The 19,722-nt window shown below is 44.5% G+C and overlaps 1 protein-coding gene across 2 annotated transcripts in view; it reads left to right on the forward strand.

The window, feature by feature from the left end:
* The window catches only part of ecel1 (endothelin converting enzyme-like 1), a 56,958-nt gene that overhangs the window by 24,202 nt on the left and 13,034 nt on the right, over positions 1–19,722 (forward strand). For both annotated transcript variants that reach the window (XM_008302322.1, XM_008302323.1), the window contains 6 exons: positions 678–900; positions 6,240–6,338; positions 6,841–6,915; positions 10,773–10,876; positions 11,803–11,861; positions 17,242–17,293. In XM_008302322.1, coding sequence (XP_008300544.1) covers positions 678–900; positions 6,240–6,338; positions 6,841–6,915; positions 10,773–10,876; positions 11,803–11,861; positions 17,242–17,293 — 612 coding nt within the window. The remainder of the gene's footprint in view (positions 1–677; positions 901–6,239; positions 6,339–6,840; positions 6,916–10,772; positions 10,877–11,802; positions 11,862–17,241; positions 17,294–19,722) is intronic.

The raw sequence follows: 19,722 nt of genomic DNA on the forward strand, positions 1-19,722 counted from the left end.
TACATGCAGTCTATATGCAGTCTATATGCAGTCTATGTGCAGTCTATGTGCAGTCTATGTGCAGTCTATATGCAGTCTATAGGCAGTCCACAGACAGTCTATATGCAGTCTAGATGAAGTCTATATGCAGTGTACATGCAGTCTATATGCAGTCTATGTGCAGTCTATATGCAGTCTATAGGCAGTCTATATGCAGTCTATAGGCAGTCTATAGGCAGTCCACAGGCAGTCTATATGCAGTCTAGATGAAGTCTATATGCAGTGTACATGCAGTCTATGTGCAGTCTATAGGCAGTCCACAGGCAGTCTATGTGCAGTCTATGTGCAGTCGATATGCAGTGTACAGGCAGTCTATATGCAGTCCAAACTTTGTGTCTGCTCAACAACTACTAATGAAGAATTGTGAATTGTGACCAGCAGCACAGGTATGCAACAGATTCTTCCAAGCGGACTCCTGCAGACTCGTCTAAACACAAGAGCTACGTGTCCGTGGATGTCTGCAGCTGTGCATGTTCGCCGGAGCTTCACTTTTAAGGGCTCACGTTGCACAACAATGGGTTCTGTGGTTTCAAACCTTTTCTGGTGCTTTAACTTAGAATTGGAGACAAGTTTTCTATAGGAAACATTTCTGCGAAGCCTGTTTCTTAACTGGGTGCCTCTTGTTTCCTCTGTCCTAGGGTTCTGCATAACTACATGCTGTGGCGCATCGTGGCAGCGCTAAGCGAGCACCTAACCACCGCCTTCCGCAGCACCATCCACGAGTTTTCTCGGGAGATTGACGGCACCGAGCAGCAGCTGGAGCTGGGCAGGCTCTGCCTCACCCAGGCCAACAAACACTTCGGCATGGCCCTGGGAGCCCTGTTCGTCCAGCAACACTTCTCCTCTCAGAGCAAGGCCAAGGTCTGTGTGTGGGTGGGCTTCTGGGTGGTCGGCGGGGCAGGCGAGTGGCGTATATGAACTGGATGGATGAATGAATTTTTTATTTTGTCTACTTTCAGAAGAATGAGCCTCAATGTACGAGACAGTAAGAAACCTCCCAGTAAATCTGAAGTGAACTTTATAAACTTCAAAACACAACATCTGAATAATAAGTAGAGTTTTGGGAGGCAGTTATCGACGCCCAGCGCAGACAAATCAGACTTTGAGACCAAAGCACAAAGACTTATTTTTCTTTTATTTAATCAATTACTGACTGTTAGCTCAGCAGGCTAATGTAGTTCATTAAAAACAGTCTGGTTGTCCCCCAGTTCCACTCCAGACACACACTGTGTGCAGGTTTTGAATATATGGTGTTTATATATAAAACTGCTTGATTGTTGAGTGTGCTGTTGACAAAAAAATCACTGCTCTGTAATATATTGTACAATAGAGATGGAAAAGCTATTTGCTGCTGCACAAATTACATTTTTTCTCAAGTGGGTGTTTAACAGCCACAGAAGAATCTAAGATCAAGGATGGAACAGAGAAGTTTCTGACATATTTCCATCAGTGCTGCTGATGTTTTTACAGACATTTACTGTCTGCATTAGGAGAGGTACTGTAGAAACGGAGGAGAGGTAGAAAGCTGCATTTTGTAAACAAAAAAAATCATTATTTCTTTTTTCCAAAACAAGAAAGTGACGACCATTTAGTGACAGTGCAGCTAAGGATGACTACAAAAGGAAATTAATCTCCTCAAACAATAGGGGAGTATTGTTTAGCAGCAAACGGTTCAATGTTTCACCTGAAGGTTAGCTTAGCTGGAAAGACTGGATGCATTAGTTAAAAAAAGTAGTTTATCCAGTTTTACAGCACCAGCAATTAAATATATAAAGATTTCAGCTGGCTATGCTGGCTCTGGTGTTAGCACAGTGGAATATAAATAGTAAAAGCACCCTACCGACAGGATTTAATTACATACGCTGTGCGCCGTCCCCCACATGGAACCCAGTGAAGCTATGAGCTGCACCATGACATGAGCACACAACATGCATTGTATGTATTCTGTACAGTATATGAGATAAATTATCTGTCTGCCCCCCTCCCCACTGGGCATTCAGTATCTACCTGCAACACAAGAGAAAAATGCACGCAGTAATGAGCAATTAATGTGCAATTCCCATTGGCCGCATTGAAAAATACTCCGACTGGAATCCCACTAATGTGAAAAAAAAAAGTGACCTTCCAAGAGAGCACAAGGAAAACTCACAAACGTGACCTTGGCCCTTAATTAGATTTCTGTGACTGCACATGAAAACACATTTCCCACATTGTCCAGAGCTGTGGAAACACTTTCTTTTCTGACTTTGTTCCCCAGCTCTCCTCTCTGAATGTGCAGCCAGCGTCCAGCTCTCTGTTTTGACATGGCTAGATGATTTTTGATTGATTCCTGAACTGGGATCCTGAAATCCCACCCATGCCAATCAGAGCTGTCTCTCATTCTCTGCTTGTTGTTATTGTTTTGCACTCGGCCGGGGTCAGTCACAACTCATACCTCCACCTCTGCCCTCTGGTCCCTTCACTTTCACCGTAATCCTCCCCCATATGTATTCTCATCAAAGTCTCATGTCCATTCTAGGACATGGGGATATGGTTCCCAATAGGATTTCTAACCTGGGTAACCTCATGCTCCTTCTTTAAGCCCTTCATCATCTCCCTTTCACCTTCTTCTTCTAATGCTCCCGCTGTTCACTCGACCCTACTTCATCTTCCATTGAGCCATCCGTCGTCTTCTCTTGCAAACTTTGAAATCTCTGTCAAAGCTCAGGACTGCAAAGCATAAAGCAAGTTTGACACAACTGGATAAGTTCTGGATGCTAATTACTTTCTATGTACTGTACCTTAATTGAAATTTAAGTTCCCAAGTTCCTAATGTTCCATTTAAGATTCTAATAAGATACTAAGGGTACATTTCAAAAATGCTTCAAGCTAGTGGAGCCTTTCTGATTAATAAAAGACTAGAGAGGAAGGGTTTTTAGGCTGAAGCCTTCAGGATGGGAAGTTTTTGTTAGATGAAGCAGGTGCTAATCCCACAAGTACCTCAAAATAATTTAAAAATCCCTTAAAACATCGACGGCATCGTGCTGTATGTATGTGCAGCTCCTCCGGTGTGGATGTGACTGAGGTTATTCACCGAGCATGTCCACACCGATCTTCTCACATTATTCAAAGACGTCAGTCTGCACGATGTTGGCATGTTCACCTCATTATCAGTACAAGAGGGGTATCGCACCTGCAGCCAGTGGCGATGTGTGAGGCCTTGACTGACTCACTGATGTTGCTTCCTTCAGCACGAACAGGAATTAATGAGTCTCAGGAGCTGAAGCAGAGAGACGGGAGACAGAGGGGGGAGGACGAGCACTCTGGTTATCCTGAATCGCCGATGTATAGACAGCCAAAGGACACAACACGTCACGGTGTCGTTCAGATTTCTGCTCGGGGTAGACTGTTGTTTCAGGAAGCAGAAACATCATTCCTAAAAACTGACTTTAAGTTTGGACAGCAGATGTTACCTGGGAGGAAATCCCAGAGCACACCCAGGATATGTCTCTGGGCTGGTTTGGAAATGCTTCAGTTCACCCCTGGAAGACCTGCAGGAGGTGGGAGGGTAAAGGGAGGTCTGGGCAGTCCTCCATAGGCTGCTATCGTCGTGACCCAGATCCAGATTAGCAGCACAAAGTGGATGTATAGATGGAAATCACTCGAGTTTCTAATGAAGAACTTACTGTAACAGACAAAACATGATCTTAGCAATCATCATTTCATCGGCGATGGTCAGCAGCACTCTCATTATGAAGATGACTCAAGTCTGCATATCTTATCGCCCTACATGCAGAAATATGTGGCTTACGTGTCTCGTATCCCATTTATCTGGAGAACAGCCTGTGTCAGGCATTCAGTGATGGTTGAATTGAGATATGTTTCAGCTGCACTTCAGGGTCAGTGGTAATTACATATCAGACATTGGAATTTGCTTCACGCTACAGTGACATCAAAAACTGCAGCAGTGGAACTACAAAGGTGGTAAGAAGCCACTCCTGTGGGCAATCCAATCCAATTAGCTATAATCACACCAGCACAAGCAGCAGCACTCAGAAAAACACAAGCAAGGTCTTCTGGATTTAGGGAAGTTCGATTTAAGAGCACTAGAAACCTGCCAAATATTAAGTCTTTCTCTATAACAAAGGTTTGTAAATGCTGAGAGGGCTGAGGAACAGGTCCTGTAGGAGACATCTGGACTCCTGGAAGTCACAACGTAGTCAATCTGACATCAAACTGATTGTTTGGGTTCAGTGTGAGTCAGGCTTTGTGCAGGAACCTGAACGTTTCTGCTCAGTGTAGGAATGCACACCTGGTGCAGGGTCAGTGTTCCTGTTTGTAACTCACCTGACAATGTGTTTGAAAGAGGAGCTGCACACTAAACTGTTTTACTGCACTGCACTGTACACCATCAGATTTCTGATGCTTTGCTGATACAGGCGTTTTTTTGCATTTCTTTCTTGAAGTTTAGTTCAGCCAAAAACATTGTCCTGTCCAGAGCCTCCTGCATGACAGACTGGCTCACCACCACCAGGTCTGGACCTGGTACAGAGAGCTGCAGCACAGTTAGCACCATCCATCTTGATGAACACTTATTTTTCCCACAGTGACAGTAAAGACAACATATGGGCCCACTAATGACTGTGCCGTATTCAGAGCTTAACGAGAAGTTTAGAGCTGATGGACCGTTATGTTAGCCATCATAAGCAGCAGGGCAGCGACTGTGACACTCCCCCACAGAAACATAAACCTGAAAGTCTCCCGGAGCCTCTCCGCTATAACACAGGAGGCTTAAAGGTGCTTCTAGTGATCGGCACAACTCCACCAGACTTAACATGTTGACTATCAGCTCTCTTTTCTGTCTCCGTTGAGCGGTGGTTAGCCGATCTCTTGTCCTTTGACCCTCCTCAGCAGCCACAAGCCTCCTCCAGCCATTACTCAGTCACCTCTCTGTTTACATACAGAGTGGGTTCCAGCTAAACATGAGGATGTAGGTACCCTTTAAAGTTCTTTTTAATCCACATGTAACTGAATGACTCCTTGGCAACGTCGCACTTCTTTCTTGCATCCACCCATAGTATTATTGAAACTCCATTTTCAAAAGTTCAGGAAGGTCTTCAAAGGCTGTCGAATATATCTCAAGGAGCTTTAAGGACTCCCGCCAGTGAAAATGCAGTTATTTTCTTTGTTAACATGTTCTTGTGGTATTTTTTATATGCTAGAAAATGTGTCATGAGTAAAAATAGGCAGCCAACGCCGTGAACAAGCACGTCCATGTAGAGCCTGCACGGTACTGATGACAGTCAGACAGCCAGGGTTTCATATGTAACACACCCAAGGAACCAATCCTGTCAGCTTCAGGACCGTGGTTCTCCTCCAGTTCAAACACGTATGACTGAATTACAGCTGTGCATTATGTGGTGTGGAGCAGTTTTACGAGGTGTGTCAGGAAAGCTCCAGGACTGGTGTCTCAAATCCAAACTACAAACCACCAGTGTTCTCCCTCCCAGTACTCCTCCTGGAGTCCACCACCCTCCTCCAGCCTTCTCTTCTCACCACCATGCACTCCTGGAAGGATTCTCCAGGATCCTCTCAGCTCCGTCCTCACAGCCATCTTCATGTCGTCCACATCTTCTAAACGGGTCTCCTTGATGAGCCCTTGAGCTTGGGGAAGAGGAACCAACCCCACGGAGCCAGGTGGGGTGAGTAGGGAGGAGATGTTCTTCTCAGCAGGAGCTGTGGGATGCTCAGGGTGCTGTGAGCAGGTTGTCATGGTGACGCAGCCTCCACTGGTCCTGACACAACTCTGCCTCTTCTGGACGAAGCAAACGCTGCAGGACCTCTGTAGACGAGCTGGTTGATGGTCTGAAGGAGAAACTCCTGGTTTGTAGTTTGGGTTTGGAATCTATCTCTCGTGACACCAGTCCTGGAACTTTTCCAGCACATGTCATACAGTGTTTGATCAGAGTCGTAGGTGAGCTGGTGGGCTCGAGCTGCAGAGTGTGGCAGACGGAAGGAGGGAGATCAAGGCAGTGATTTCATTCTGCACATCCTAGAAGCAGCAGCACTATAGAGTCCATCAGAGGCATTTTGAGGCAGGAGGGCTTTAAAAAAAACTTCCAAACATGTTACTTGGATACACAGAGATGAGTTTTTAGGGTTTAAACCAATGACTGGTGAGCGACTTTAGAACTGAACCCATGTGATGTGACCCCCTGCAGGTACAGGAGCTGGTGGAGGACATAAAGCATTCCCTGGACCTCCGGCTGCACGAGCTGGACTGGATGGATGAAGCCACAAAGGATGCTGCCAGAGCAAAGGTTCGGAGCTTAACTGAGCCCCTGCATCACAAACACGACTTCCTTCTCGATCCGATTAGTATTTGAAAAGGATTTAATTATTTCTTTGTGATTTTTTTTCCAGGGGTTTGATTGATTGCCTGGTTAGATAGAAGTGTGTGATAGAATACATCAAAGCTTGACATTGAGGAGTGCGGATGGCCTAATCCGGATCTCTCTGTGGTGCTGATTTAGGGTCTGCACTGCAAGATATCCCTTCTAATACTTTTACAATCTGAAGTTCTAATCCTTTTAGAGGGCCATGCTGAATATAAAGAGCTTCCCTGTAATCCTATTACATTGGGTTTGCTTGATTAGCTGATGCATGTGTGTGTGCTCAGATGGCGCCTGGGTCCAGAACCAAGTGTGCGTGAGTGGTTATTAGTGGCTCTGAGTGGATGTGGGGTGTTGTTGGACAGGTTCGGCTGCTTCTCCTCCACTCTCTCCTCCCTCCCGTCATCCTTTTCTCCGTCTCCTCTCCCAGCTGAAGCACATGATGGTGATGACAGGATACCCAGACTTCCTGCTCAAACCGGAGCTCATTGATCAGGAGTACGGGGTGAGTCAGGAGCCTCCTGTTTCCTCCCCAGCTTACATTCCATCCCTGTTTTCCAGCATCCCTGCTTCTCTCCCTCTCTTTTTGGCTCTGGAATGATTTCCATCAGGTGCTACTGTGCATCCTGACTGATGGAATTCAGATAGAGAAAAAATACGTCAGTAAATCCAAGACATCCTGATGAGACCACTCACAAACAAGAAATGAATAATAATAATATATACTGAGTCGGTTGATCCAGCCACAAAGTGCACATAAAGCCTGGGAGCAGGCAGCGCACTTGACAAAAAACATGTGATTGAGGAAAGCTTGTGGCGCATAAACAAAGGTTTATACGCTACGTCTGGGGACAACGGTGCTGAGATTCTTCTTAAAACTGGAAACCAATTCTGAAAACTATAAATAGACCTAACGCACCATGAAGCAGCGCTTTCAGAGGGAGCAGGACCGGTGGCAACGGGTCTACAAATCACATTAGTACCACAAGTACTTTTACTTAAACACGTGTACTTATGTAGTACTGCTTACAGTACTTGGCTTTACCAGAGTGTTTTCATTTAGGCTGTTACTGATACTTTAGTACATGACACAGAGAAATATTCACCACATTTATTTAATATTTAGATACAAGTTTGTTGTTGTTGTTTTTTCAGATTTGGGCTTTTTCTAAACCTATAATCAGCTTATAAACTCAAAATGACCCAACATAAGATAAAGGAGTAATAATTAGCTGCACCTGGACTGGCTAACTGATTAACATTAATATAAAACAATAACACAGCGACCTGAAAGGGCTTAAACTGCATAAAGAGGACTTTATCTTCATGGTGCTGCCTTCAGGAAACAAACCACAGACCGCCACTTTCAGTGAAACGTCACAGTAACAGTCTGATGATAACTCTGGAAGATTTGAGAGTTTGAAACGTCCTCTTTGAATCATTGCTGGCTGTGACACACTATAAGCAGAAGGTACGATACATTTTTATGATTGATCTGTTATCAGGAACCTCCAAGGTCTCACAAACTAGGCTTACATTTGTTTTTCCTCCTAAAATAAAAATTCTTGCCATCGAGGGTTAAAGCCTGCATCGTTAACTTCCACGGCTGTGAATTATAAGTTGGCTCATTGCTGCCGTTCTTGGCACATTATCAGCCGTCGGTCAGTGGAACAGCATGAAACCAGGCCAACAACATGAATATCCTGCACAGCACATGTGTCCTAGACAAGGACTGATTGGTAGAAACATTCGTCCATCAGTGGGTAAACCTCCACAGGGATCAGAATACGGACAATGCAGAGGTTTTCCATTTAGTAATGCCTTTTTGGTAAATGCTCTGCACTTATATAGCTTCTATCCAAAGCGCTTTACAGTGTGTTTGTCATTCACCCGTTCACACACATCCATACACCAGCGGCCACAGAGCTGCCGTGCACGGTGCTGCTGCCACTGGTGTCTTGCTCAAGGACACTTTGACTGTGGAGGGGATCGAACCGCCAACCTTGCGATTGGAGGACGACCTGCTGTACCACCTGAGCCACAGCCGCCTACATTTAATTTGTGTTTTTATTCACTTTAATGGACTTTACATGTGTTTGTGCTAATCTACAAATTACTAATTAACAGACATGAGAGCAGAGATGATCGTCTCATCTGAGCAAGTGTCCTCAGCACAATCGTCTTTTAGGGGTTTAGTTTTTGCTTCTCCTGATATCCAAAGTGCAGAGACACAGCGGTGGGTGGTGGTTGTGGAAGTTCTCTTTCTTTCTTTATCAAATTTGCCTCCATCTGCTGCCATCATTTCTAATAGAGCTCCGTACAGATGTGTGTTTTTGTCACAAACTGACAGAAGCTCATCAGGCCCTGTGAGACTAAACAAGCAAAAAGAGCAACCAAGACAGATGATGTGTTTACTGTCAGCTTAACGGATGGAGATGTTATAAAAGCAAGTTACACTGAATTCTCTTGGCAAGTGAACAAAAACACTTTTCCGTCTGTGTATAATAAACTACTGCAAAGACATTTAGATCAGGAGTCGGGCACCTCTGCAGAACAACAGTCCTCCCATGTGCTGGATCAGAAAACAAGTGCTGGTCTAGTCATCACAGATTAACACTATTTAAAACATTACAGCCAGTAATAGCAGACCTCGTGGTTGTATTCACGCCACACATCCACAAACACAACGCAGATCATATGGGCAGTGTGACATTTTTAAAATACGAGCACACTGTGTGCCAAGACTTTGATTAGAAGATTAACATCACAATATTAATATTACGTCTGTCAGTTCGATCCAAGGCAGCAGCTATCACCTGTTTAGTTTGGTTTGTACAAAGACGGGAAACAGCCTCGCACTGTTCAAGTCATCTAAAGCTCACCAATTACCACGCTGTCATTTATTTGTTTAATCTGTACCAGATAATGTTTCATGCAGGGCTAAACGAACCAGACAACATGTCAATGAGTTGTTTTAGTGGGTTAAACAGACACATTTAGACACCAGTGCACAGAGCCAGGTTAGCTGCTTCTACCCGTTATGTTGCTTCTACCGACATCAAAATGTTTTTAAACTTCACATCGAACTCTCTTCCTGGAAAAAATAAGCATATTGTCCTGAATGTTGGGCTGTTGCTTTAAGGATTCTGTACACAACATCTAGAACCGCTGACATCACCAGAACATCATCATCTGTGTCTGCTCCCACCAAACACCAGCAGAGAGGCAGAGCTGCACAACAGCAGCAGAAACCGTTCAGTTACGCAGAAATGAAGTGAGCGTACAGAATCTAGATAGCTAACATAAGCAAACATTTTCAAACTGTTGACAAAGGCTGCTGGACTGGACCGCCACTCTTCCAGTGCAGGGTATTGGGTCGCTCTTAGGCTACGCTCAGACAGCAGGCTAACGTCACACAAATCCCATTGTCTTTGCCCCGATGTGACCTGTATCTGATCTTTTCATGACAGTCTGAACAACACAGATCCAATTGAATGGGACCCAGGTCACTGGGATACGTGGTCCTAGATCCGATAGGTGTCTGATCATTAGCCTCGCCCTCTGTCTGAACGGCCAGGTCACATTAATCTGACTTACACGGCGTTCGGCCGCCGATGATGTGTGTCTTGCTGTGAGAGTGTTAAAACGAAGCGCTCACATACGTCCATAAAGGTCGCTTTTGTCATTAGAAAATGATGAATGAAGTCCGTATCCCGATCCCACCACTCCTGGCTGTGACTCTGCACCCACTCGCTCCTCTGTACAGACAAAACCCGGCTCGCTTCCTTTTCAATCGTCTCCTTAAAACGATTGTAAATGTGCTGGACAGCAAGTTCAAAATCACAAGATCCGCTCCACCGTTACCGTCCGTGTTTAAACACTGAGCACGCTCGCTACGTGTGACGTCGTCGTGTCCTCTTCTGCGCATGCGGGACACTTTTGGCTCGTATGAAGTTCACACAGCAGATCACATACAAGTCGCATTGAAGTGGAAACGTGAAGGAAGTCACAAAGAAAACAGATTTCACAAAAAGTTGAGCATTAATTCCTGCAGTGTGAACGTAGCCTTAGTCCGTCTATAAGAACAGGTAGACTCTACAGTTTCAGTGGGACGGACTCACATGCACACATAGCTGGACCACCTAAACACAGACCAGTAAAGCTCAGAGCACCACACACACAGAGTGGCGTTAGTCCCTGTAAAGTACATCATGACTCCACTGTGTCTTCACACAGCAGATGGTTTTCTGCTGCGATACTTATTCTACATTTATGTTCAAAATCTTGCGTATTGCACCTTTAATATCTAACGTTCAGTAAAAGCTGTTTACACTCAAACTCGCTTCTTATCTGTGTTTGCAGTTTGATGTGGATGAGAAGACCTACTTCAAGAACATCCTCAACAGCATCAAGTTCAACATCAAGCTGTCTGTCAAGAAGATCCACGAGGAAGTGGACAAGACGGCGTGAGTGTCACATCTGCTCACAGTACACGAGCTGCACCAGTCAGCCAGCTGACACGCAGAGGCCCCGATTAAACAGGGTTAATGTATTTGAGATGCAGGCCAAGCTGGTGCAGCTGAGGCTGGCGCCGGACGCTGCGGTTACGGCACCGTCTCCCTAATATGTTTGACATGCCCAACATGTGTCCCTATGAATCCTTTTTAGTTTGACATATTTGTTGATGCGCCTCTAAATTAAAGCAACAGATACCAAATCGACATACACAGCTGCAGAAAATCCATTTGATTTACTTATCTATAGCAGCCAGGCAGCAGAAAAGTGCTGTGGGACATGCGCTTCATTTTTCTAAAATACAGCCCGGTGCGCTGGATGGAGTGCCTCTCTGCTATGACAACACATTACACACACATTAGTATTCCAAGGTGCTCAAAACAACTGTATCATTAGCCCACACTCAACGCCCTGAAGAGTTAAATCACACACCCCCTTTATCACCAAAAAGTGAACCTTTCATCGCTCACTCTGTCTTGTCACTGTGAAATAAAGAAAGAGGCGCTCCTCCTCCTCCTCCTGTTTGTCTCTCCTCATCTCTGCACAGTCCATGCAGAGCCATCAGTCTCCCAGAACAAGGGCATCTCACACTTTCACAGTTAGTCATTTGGGGGGATTTTGTGCCGATCGATTGGACTGGCTTTAAGCGGATTACCATAAAGGAACTGTCCACGTTTTCATATGCAGGGAGGAACTTTGGCCGTGGGACCACACGCGCTGAATATTTCTCACCAGGGGGTTTAGAGGGAGATAGACAGAGGTGTTTGGGATTCTGTTCAGGATCTGGGTGTGTTTCGAGTTGCTAGATTGGTGATTTAGGAGTGTGAAGGATCCCATCTCTAAAACCCTGTTTGTTTGACGCTGTTTTTCTCCTCAGGTGGCTTCTGCCCCCTCAGGCCCTTAATGCCTACTACCTCCCTAACAAGAACCAAATGGGTGAGTGCGTGACTCGTTTTTGTACATACTGATGTTTGTGTTCCCTCCTTCATGTTTACACACACACACACACACACACACACACACACACGCCCAGTCCTTCCTCCATTGCCATTCTGCACCACAACACGGGCCGTGCATTAGTTACACACAATTACACCACGTTGAGTTTCCAACAAGTCAGACGCCACAGCCGCAAGAAATAAAAAAAAAGAAACAAGAAGCGTCCACCTCCTCATATCATATTCCCTCTCATCGCTCACTTTCTATTTCGATCTCCACCTCACATACTTAATACCTCCCTGGAGGAAAAACAAGCAGCAACACCTTCCTGAGTTTTAACAAACCAGCCGATGGATGTCACCCCTCCTCCCCAGCCCTCCCTCCTCATCTTCTCCTGAGATCGGCCCGCCGTCGGTGGCTGCCTCGCCTGTTGGATTAAATCTCTCGCAGAAAAATCGATGGCGTGCTCGCGAGCTGATGCTGGCGGACAGGAGGAGTCAGTCAAACACAGTCATCAAGGCCCTCTGGATCTTTTTTTTTAACCCAGACAATTTCTTATTTCTCTCACTTAATCCAGCTACTCCACTTCTCCACTGTGATCGTTTTAATATTCTTTTTTCTTTAATCAAATTAATGATGTCTACTTAATCTGCACCTCAGTCCTTTTAGGTTTCTTTGTTTCACATCCAGAATCAGGTTGAAGACAAGGATGGCGGTTAATTAGAAGCTACCCTCTAGCATACATATGAACAGAGGATTTTTGTTGAATCAGTTTTTATGTCTCTTTACACCAGAGACAGTTGAGGCGCTACGTGTTCAGGTTCTTCATCACTCAAAGATGATCTGATTCAAGTTTGGTCACTTAAAGATCAACGTCGCCGTGACCTTACAAAGCACACTGTAGAAATACCTTCAGAAATGAACCCCTCACAGGGTTAAATGAAGGAGCGGTGGCATTTAGCATCCAAATGGTGAGAGGTCAACGTCACTGTGGCATCACAGGGCTCTGCAAGAACACTTATGGACTCAGGAACATATTTCACATTTGTTTAGCTGGTGACACTACCTGAGTTCCCACTCTGAAACTGTGGTGATAATAACGATCATCTGGGCTGAGGGTTGAGGATGTGTTCGGTTTGGGGACATGTTCTCGATGGTTCCTCTGCTTAGTCCATCGACTAACTGGGGAGCCAAAGGCAATGCACTGGCGTTGTCAACAGCTCTTTAGTCACGTCGTCATGGTCAGTGTCATATTGTTTCCGGAGGGGGGTTGGGTTTTAGATTTTCTGGTTCCGTTGGTGTTGTTGACTCTGTTGTTGTTTAGTCCAACTGGTTCCTTCAGGGGGTTGGGTTCTACATTTTCCAGTTCCATTGGAGTTGATGATTTGCGCTGGTCTAAGAAAAGTTGTTTGTTGTTTGCTCGGGTTCTGACGGAGGTGGGTCACATTAGATTTATGGTTTTATTTGATTGTGGGGTTTTCCGTAGGCAGGGATGGTAAAGTTGTTGTTTTTGTTGGTTTTCTCAGGTGTTTTGTTTTAAAGGGGTTTTGGTTGTGTGGTTACTGTCTCGTTAGGTTTTTAGATTCAAGCTTTGAGTTGGGGAGTGAGTGGGATTGGTTGGTTAGGATTAGGTTAAGACTAGAACAGGCTAAGGTGAAAGTTAAGGTATTAGATAAACTAAAGTTGGGGTGGGATTAGGCTAAGGTTATGGTCAGGGTTCAGATAAGGCTGTGGTTCGGGTTAGGGTTAGGTTATGATTAGGTTTTGGATTAGGCTAAGGTTGGGGTCTAGGGTTCGGCCAGAGGTAAGGGTGTTGGGGTTAGCTGTAGCATCTATGCAGCAACATCCATGTTTGAAACATTCAAATCAGTTTTATTGGCCAAAGCACGTGAACACATGGCAGAAATTCAACAGTTTGTTTTGGTTTCTCTCAGTTACGTTACACACTTCAGGGTTTTTCACTACATACTGTCAAATATGAGACGGACATGGATGAGACCTGCAGCTTCAGTAGGTGGTGGGCAAACGTTCAGTGATGTTTGAATATGAAATTATTAGTTTGTGATTCATTCAGAGAATTACTATTTTTTATGAACGTCACAACTATCAATTGTTTTCATCACCATTTAATTTGCTAATTATGTTTTTTAGATTCGTCTAAATGAGTTTTAAAAAAATCCTAACAGCTTAAGGCCATGCTCTGAGGCAGCGCTTTAAATGCTAACATCAGGATGCCAACTTCTAATCCATCCATCCATCATCTCTACACCTTAACCCTCACTAGGGTAATGGGGGGCGGAGTCTATCCCAGCTGACTCAGGGTGAAGGCAGGTTCACCTGGACAGGTAACCAGTCTATCACAGGGCTACACTTAGAGACAGACAACCAAGCACACTCACATTCACACCTACGGACAATTTACAATCACCAATTAACCTCAGCATGTTTCTGGACTGTGGGAGGAAGCCGGAGAACCCGGAGAGAACCCACGCTGCACGGGGAGAACATGGAGACTCCACGCAGGAAGATCCCGGGTGTCCTCACCGGGACGCCAACCTTCAAGCTGAGAGGTGACGGTGTGAACCACCGACCCTCCTTGCAGCCCACTTCTAATTCAATGATTAGCAAAATTTTCCATGTCAAGCCTCTTAGTGTTAGAATATTTAACATTTGCTAAAGAGCACAAAGAACATGTGATGCTCATCGTCGTCTTGTTGGTTATGTGGGTGTTTGGTCATAAACCAAAGTGCTGGACACTAAAAGATTTGTTTTGCGTTGATGCTTTTTAGTAGTGTTACCAAAACAGTCCTTCAAAAGTCTACAGCTCACTCAGAGTAGGATCAGCTGATTAGATCAAGGATATCCTCCTCCTCTTCACTATGGAAAGTTCTTAGGCTGCTTTGACCGTATTTTAGGAATCTTGTCGTCCTGAATGAAGAAGTGCTGTCCAATGAGTTTTGATGCATTTGTCTGAATGTGAGCACAGAGAACGCTTTACCTCAGCATTCATCCTGTACTTCCATCAGCATCAATAAATGTCAGTTCCATTGGCAGCCATACATGTCCAAACTCTAACAGAAGCACCGCCATGTTTGACAGATGAGGTGGTGCTTTGGGCGCTGTCCTTTTTTTCTCAACACTTTTCGTCTTTCCATCACTTTGATTGAGGCTCATTGTTGTTTTGTCAGTCTCGAGAACTTTGTTTCACAACTCTAGCGGTTTGTTTTGGGATGTTTTGTGAACTAACTGAAGCCCAGTCTTTCTGTTTCTCTCAAATTCACTCGAGTCTCCGTCATGACATCTTTCCTTGATTGTTGAAAAAGGAACTGGAGAGCATTCTGAGCTCATGGTGGAGTCACAACCAGTAACTCATTTTTCTCTCTTTTGCACCTCGGTCTGGGTCGTGGTTGTTTGCTGCTGAACAGTTTCCGTGTGAACTCCTGTTTTGTTAGAATGACTCCAACAGTTTTTGTCTTGACTGTTTTTTTGATTTTGACAAACTTTCTTTGACATGTCTGTTGAAGTTTTTTGCTGTTTTGAGCCCATATAGCATCTTCCATTACTCCTCATATTGACAGGCTCACTGTAAATGGCAGTTCTCAACAACACTTTGCACTGAGAATCCAGACACGTTAGCATCCTTAGCACAAAGGCTAATGCGTTTCCAGTGGGTACTGAACTCCTGCAAGGTTGCCACTTGTGTCTGATCTGGTTTGTGATATTTATAGACAGGCTCTCATGGTGCAGCCAGGCTCAGGAGGTCTTTAGAGTCAGACTTCGGAGTTGTCTCTGCTTTTTGCATATAACGTGCTTCTTCTGGCTTCTTCGGACCGTGACATTAAGGATGCACTGGGGCAGTTTGCTGCTGAGTGTGACGCAGTCGGCAAAGTCAGCACTGAGAGCGTGGTTCTCTGGCAGAAACCGGTGGATTGCTCACACTGGGTAGGGGTTAGCTGCTTCCTCAAGCAAAGGAGTTTAGGTGACTCAGGAAAGTGGAGCATGGGATGGACATAGGGATTGGTGCAGCATCATCATAACAGGGCGTGATATGGGATTGTCGTGGTGAAGATTAAGATAAGCCAGAAGGCGAAGCTCTTAGTTTACCAGCTGGCCTACGTTCTCCCCTCACCTATAGTCATGAGCTCTGGGTGGTGACTGAAATGAGTGTCCTTTGCATCAAAAGGAGCCACTTGAGGAGGTTTGGGCATCTGATTAGGATGACCTTCCTTTGGAGGTTCTCTGGGTACTACAGGGTAAACCCAGAACTTAATGGAGGGATCCCTGCTCTCATTTAACCTGATGACACCTTGGCATCCTCCAGAAGGAACTGGAGAACATTGTATGGTGGAACTCTCAACTAGAATTGAATAAATGAATGTTGTAATGACGCACAGCGACCCAAGAACAATGCTAGTCAAGTTTCCATTTACTTTTGAACCTTTGCCATTTGGGCACTTTGTGTTGAACGGGCTGCAGCTCCTTCTGTTTGGATGTAAACCTACACTCATTCAACTTTGGCACTTTCTTCTCGTATCCATTATTCTATGTCAAACTGAATGTGCTGAAGCACAGAGCCTGAAGAACAACACTGACTGTCCAGATACCTACATCTGGACTGTGTGGAAGCTTCTGCAGCTTTCCAGTTTGAAAATATAACCCTGATGATATCAACAGCTATCATAAGCAAGCAACTGTGGGCTTTCATTCAGATATACTTGCAGATAAACTCTGGTGTTCATAGGTCCACAACATCACCTTTTTCAATGTGTGCGATTGTGTGTTCACGCAGGACGCTAAGATCCTGACTGACAAAACCAGCTTCAGGGTCTTTACATCTTTGACCACAGACGACATGCAGCTGACATCCTGTAAACAATTCTTCACGGATAAAACTGATATGTGGTGATGTGAAGGTGGATTAAAGACTGACTGCAGCAAGGGGGAATAGGAGATGACTACCTCAAACATCTTAAGTCTGAAAGACATCAGGCGATAGCAATGATTTCAATAAATAAAACTCTTTTTCAGAGTCCACAAAGATGGAGAAGAGGTGAAGCCACTGGTAGAGAATCCAGCTTCTCTGTATGAGCCCAGAAGGCGTCACGTAGGAGACTGACCTGTACGTAGACGTACAAACACAGGCAGTTTGTGTCACTGTCCTCTACAGCAGCTGCATATTTGTATGGATGGATGTATTTTATATTAAAGCCCTGGCCGGGGCAGCTTGGAGGCATCTGTGTTTTCCATTTCCTCTGCACAGTTTTTTCCCTTTGAAGGAAACTCAGCTTGCTGATTGTGATATTCTTGTGACTTTTAGGCTGTTTGAATATCTGGACAATTCATTTTGCCTCATGTTGCTTCTTTATCTGTCTTGTAGTGTTTCCTGCCGGCATCCTCCAGCCCACTCTCTACAACCCCGAGTTCCCACAGTAAGTAGGCCTCCTGCTGTCCCTGCCTTTCTCTGCTGCTGTCTGTAGGGAGGCAACAACATCTCCACGGCTACAACAACAAAGGTCATTAAAGGCTACGTTAGTCTGGCAAGCCTCTGCTTCCCTGCAAGTCCCAGCACTCCTGATTAAACCAATTTAACTACCCACCAAGAGCTCAATTACTGAACAAGGTCCCGCTAATGGAACAGGTGTCATTGAGAGGTCGCTTCCCTAAATTTGAGTCCATCGAGTAATTTGATGGTGCATGAAAGTAGATAGCTTCCCTGTCTGTCTCTGTCTGCTCTGTTTCACTCAGTTGTTCTCATTTCTTGCTCTCAAATAAGATCTTGGTGATGAAAAATGTATGAATTACAGTCAGTGCAACACCAGACAAAAGTATTAATAGTTTTAAATTAGTCCGAGACTTTAATTTAAATTAGAGCACAAATTAATTCTCACTCAGTTGTAGACAGAAACTAGTTGTATTCTGAACTAAGGTCAGACAGACTGGAGGTGTTTTTATGGCCAGCAGCTGACAGGCAACATGGCCAAGAACCAAATATTGTCCCCACAGTTTTATTAATCCTTTCAATTAATATTCATACATAATTATATACCACACGTGAGGCATTAAAGCTCTTCACTTAAATCCAAATGAAAACGTCCAAAGCACTGGGGCTGAGCTCCTTTTAAAACAGCAGCCATACTTTGAAAAACAAAAACACGTTAATCGGATCAGAAGCTGCTCAACAGAACTGTGAAAAATTAGAATTTTTTAATTTATTAAATTATATTTAATTAAGGAGCTATCTGATAAAAGAATGACTCATACTTTACACAAACGTCCTGTCTGGACAGGTTCTAATAGCACAGAAAGCTAGAAAAGAAGTGTGCTTCAGTAAGCAGTGATATGACAAGAACAACAACATAAATGATCAGAACTCTGTATATGTGGACACTGATGAAAATCTATGATTTCAATATTTCTGGGCCTCTCATTGACAACCAGAGTCATTTAGCTTTCCAGAATATAGCATCATAACCATGATTTCCTCCTTATGGTCACATTCGACTCACTCAGCCCGGCTGCAAATGACGACATCTTTAAAGAAGCTTACTCAGGGGAAGCATTTGGGAAATAGCAGGATACTAAATGTACGACTGTCCTGTAAATGTGACCACTGCTCAGCAACAGCTACAGATTCCTTCTTTAAAGCCAGAGTGTGGCACATCCAAGCCAAACAAGATCACTAAACTACGATAAAGACCGTCGGCATCCAGTAAATCTCTCTGAACTTGTCAGTATACAGGAGTTTACATCTGGTTTCTGTGGTGACGGACCGGTGCTGGCACACCGGTACCAGTGTGTTCTAGATCAGCAGCAGTGATTAGGTTTCTGTGGCAGAAGAAAAAAGCAATCAGAGCAGCAGAGACGGTGGAAGCTACAGTAGCTGTGAGCATGGCCGGGCTTAGCAGGAACAACTAGGAGGCTTCCAAAAAACAAGTTTCTAATGCTCCAGATGAAATGAAGACACGGCGATCAGAGGAAGAAGCACAGCCTGAAAACAGGAAGTGATCACAGCGAGGCGTCCGTGATGATAAGCACACGTCAACAGCGTTTGTGTAGTTACTGTCATTAGCAGATGAGGGAGACACAAGTTCTGTCCTGCAGGTTGAAAAGCTCAAGTTTTAGCCTGTAAATGACAAATATTGCATCATTAATGATTTAATGTAAACTGCTGCAGACTAATTACTAAAACACACCATGTTTATGGAAGAACCTCCTGCATTCCTCTTCAGTATAGAACAAAAATCCACTTGAGACTTGAATATGAATTAAAATCAAACTAAGAAGGCAACATGTGAGCATGTCTGTTGCATATTAATTCATTTAGACGCATTGTTCATGCTAACAGTGTCAGCTTTAGAAGGAAGACGGCTAATTGTCGCTATCGCTGTCAAAAGTAAGCTTCGGCTCTCTGCAAGTTGATTTTCATATTATACTGACATAAAGTTAAACCAGACGGCTGCCTGGAAGGAAGGAAATCGATGCATGACGTTGTGGTTGGGTCATAAAGAAAGGAGAGCAGGTAAACAGCTCCTTTTCCACTCAACGTACCTTTTGTTAACCAAAGCCATTGGCTGAGCAGCAACGCGCTGCTGCCAGTATTGAGCATTATTCTAAGCCTCTGCATACAATACAGTCCAAGCAGCTACACGCTCTGCATTCATACGACTCCCCCGAGCGACCGCATGCACACACGCCTCCTCACAAATATGAGATAATTGGAGCGAGCAGTTCGTGTACCCAACATTAGCCAACACTTCTACGTCTTCATTAGAGGTGATCACCACTACCTCCAATACCTACCGCCATGCATGCTAATCAATATTAATTAATGATTGTAGGAAAGTGTGTGTGTGTGTGT

This window comes from Stegastes partitus, unplaced genomic scaffold, assembly GCF_000690725.1.
Source record: "Stegastes partitus isolate 25-593 unplaced genomic scaffold, Stegastes_partitus-1.0.2 Scaffold1795, whole genome shotgun sequence".
NCBI lineage: Eukaryota > Metazoa > Chordata > Actinopteri > Pomacentridae > Stegastes > Stegastes partitus.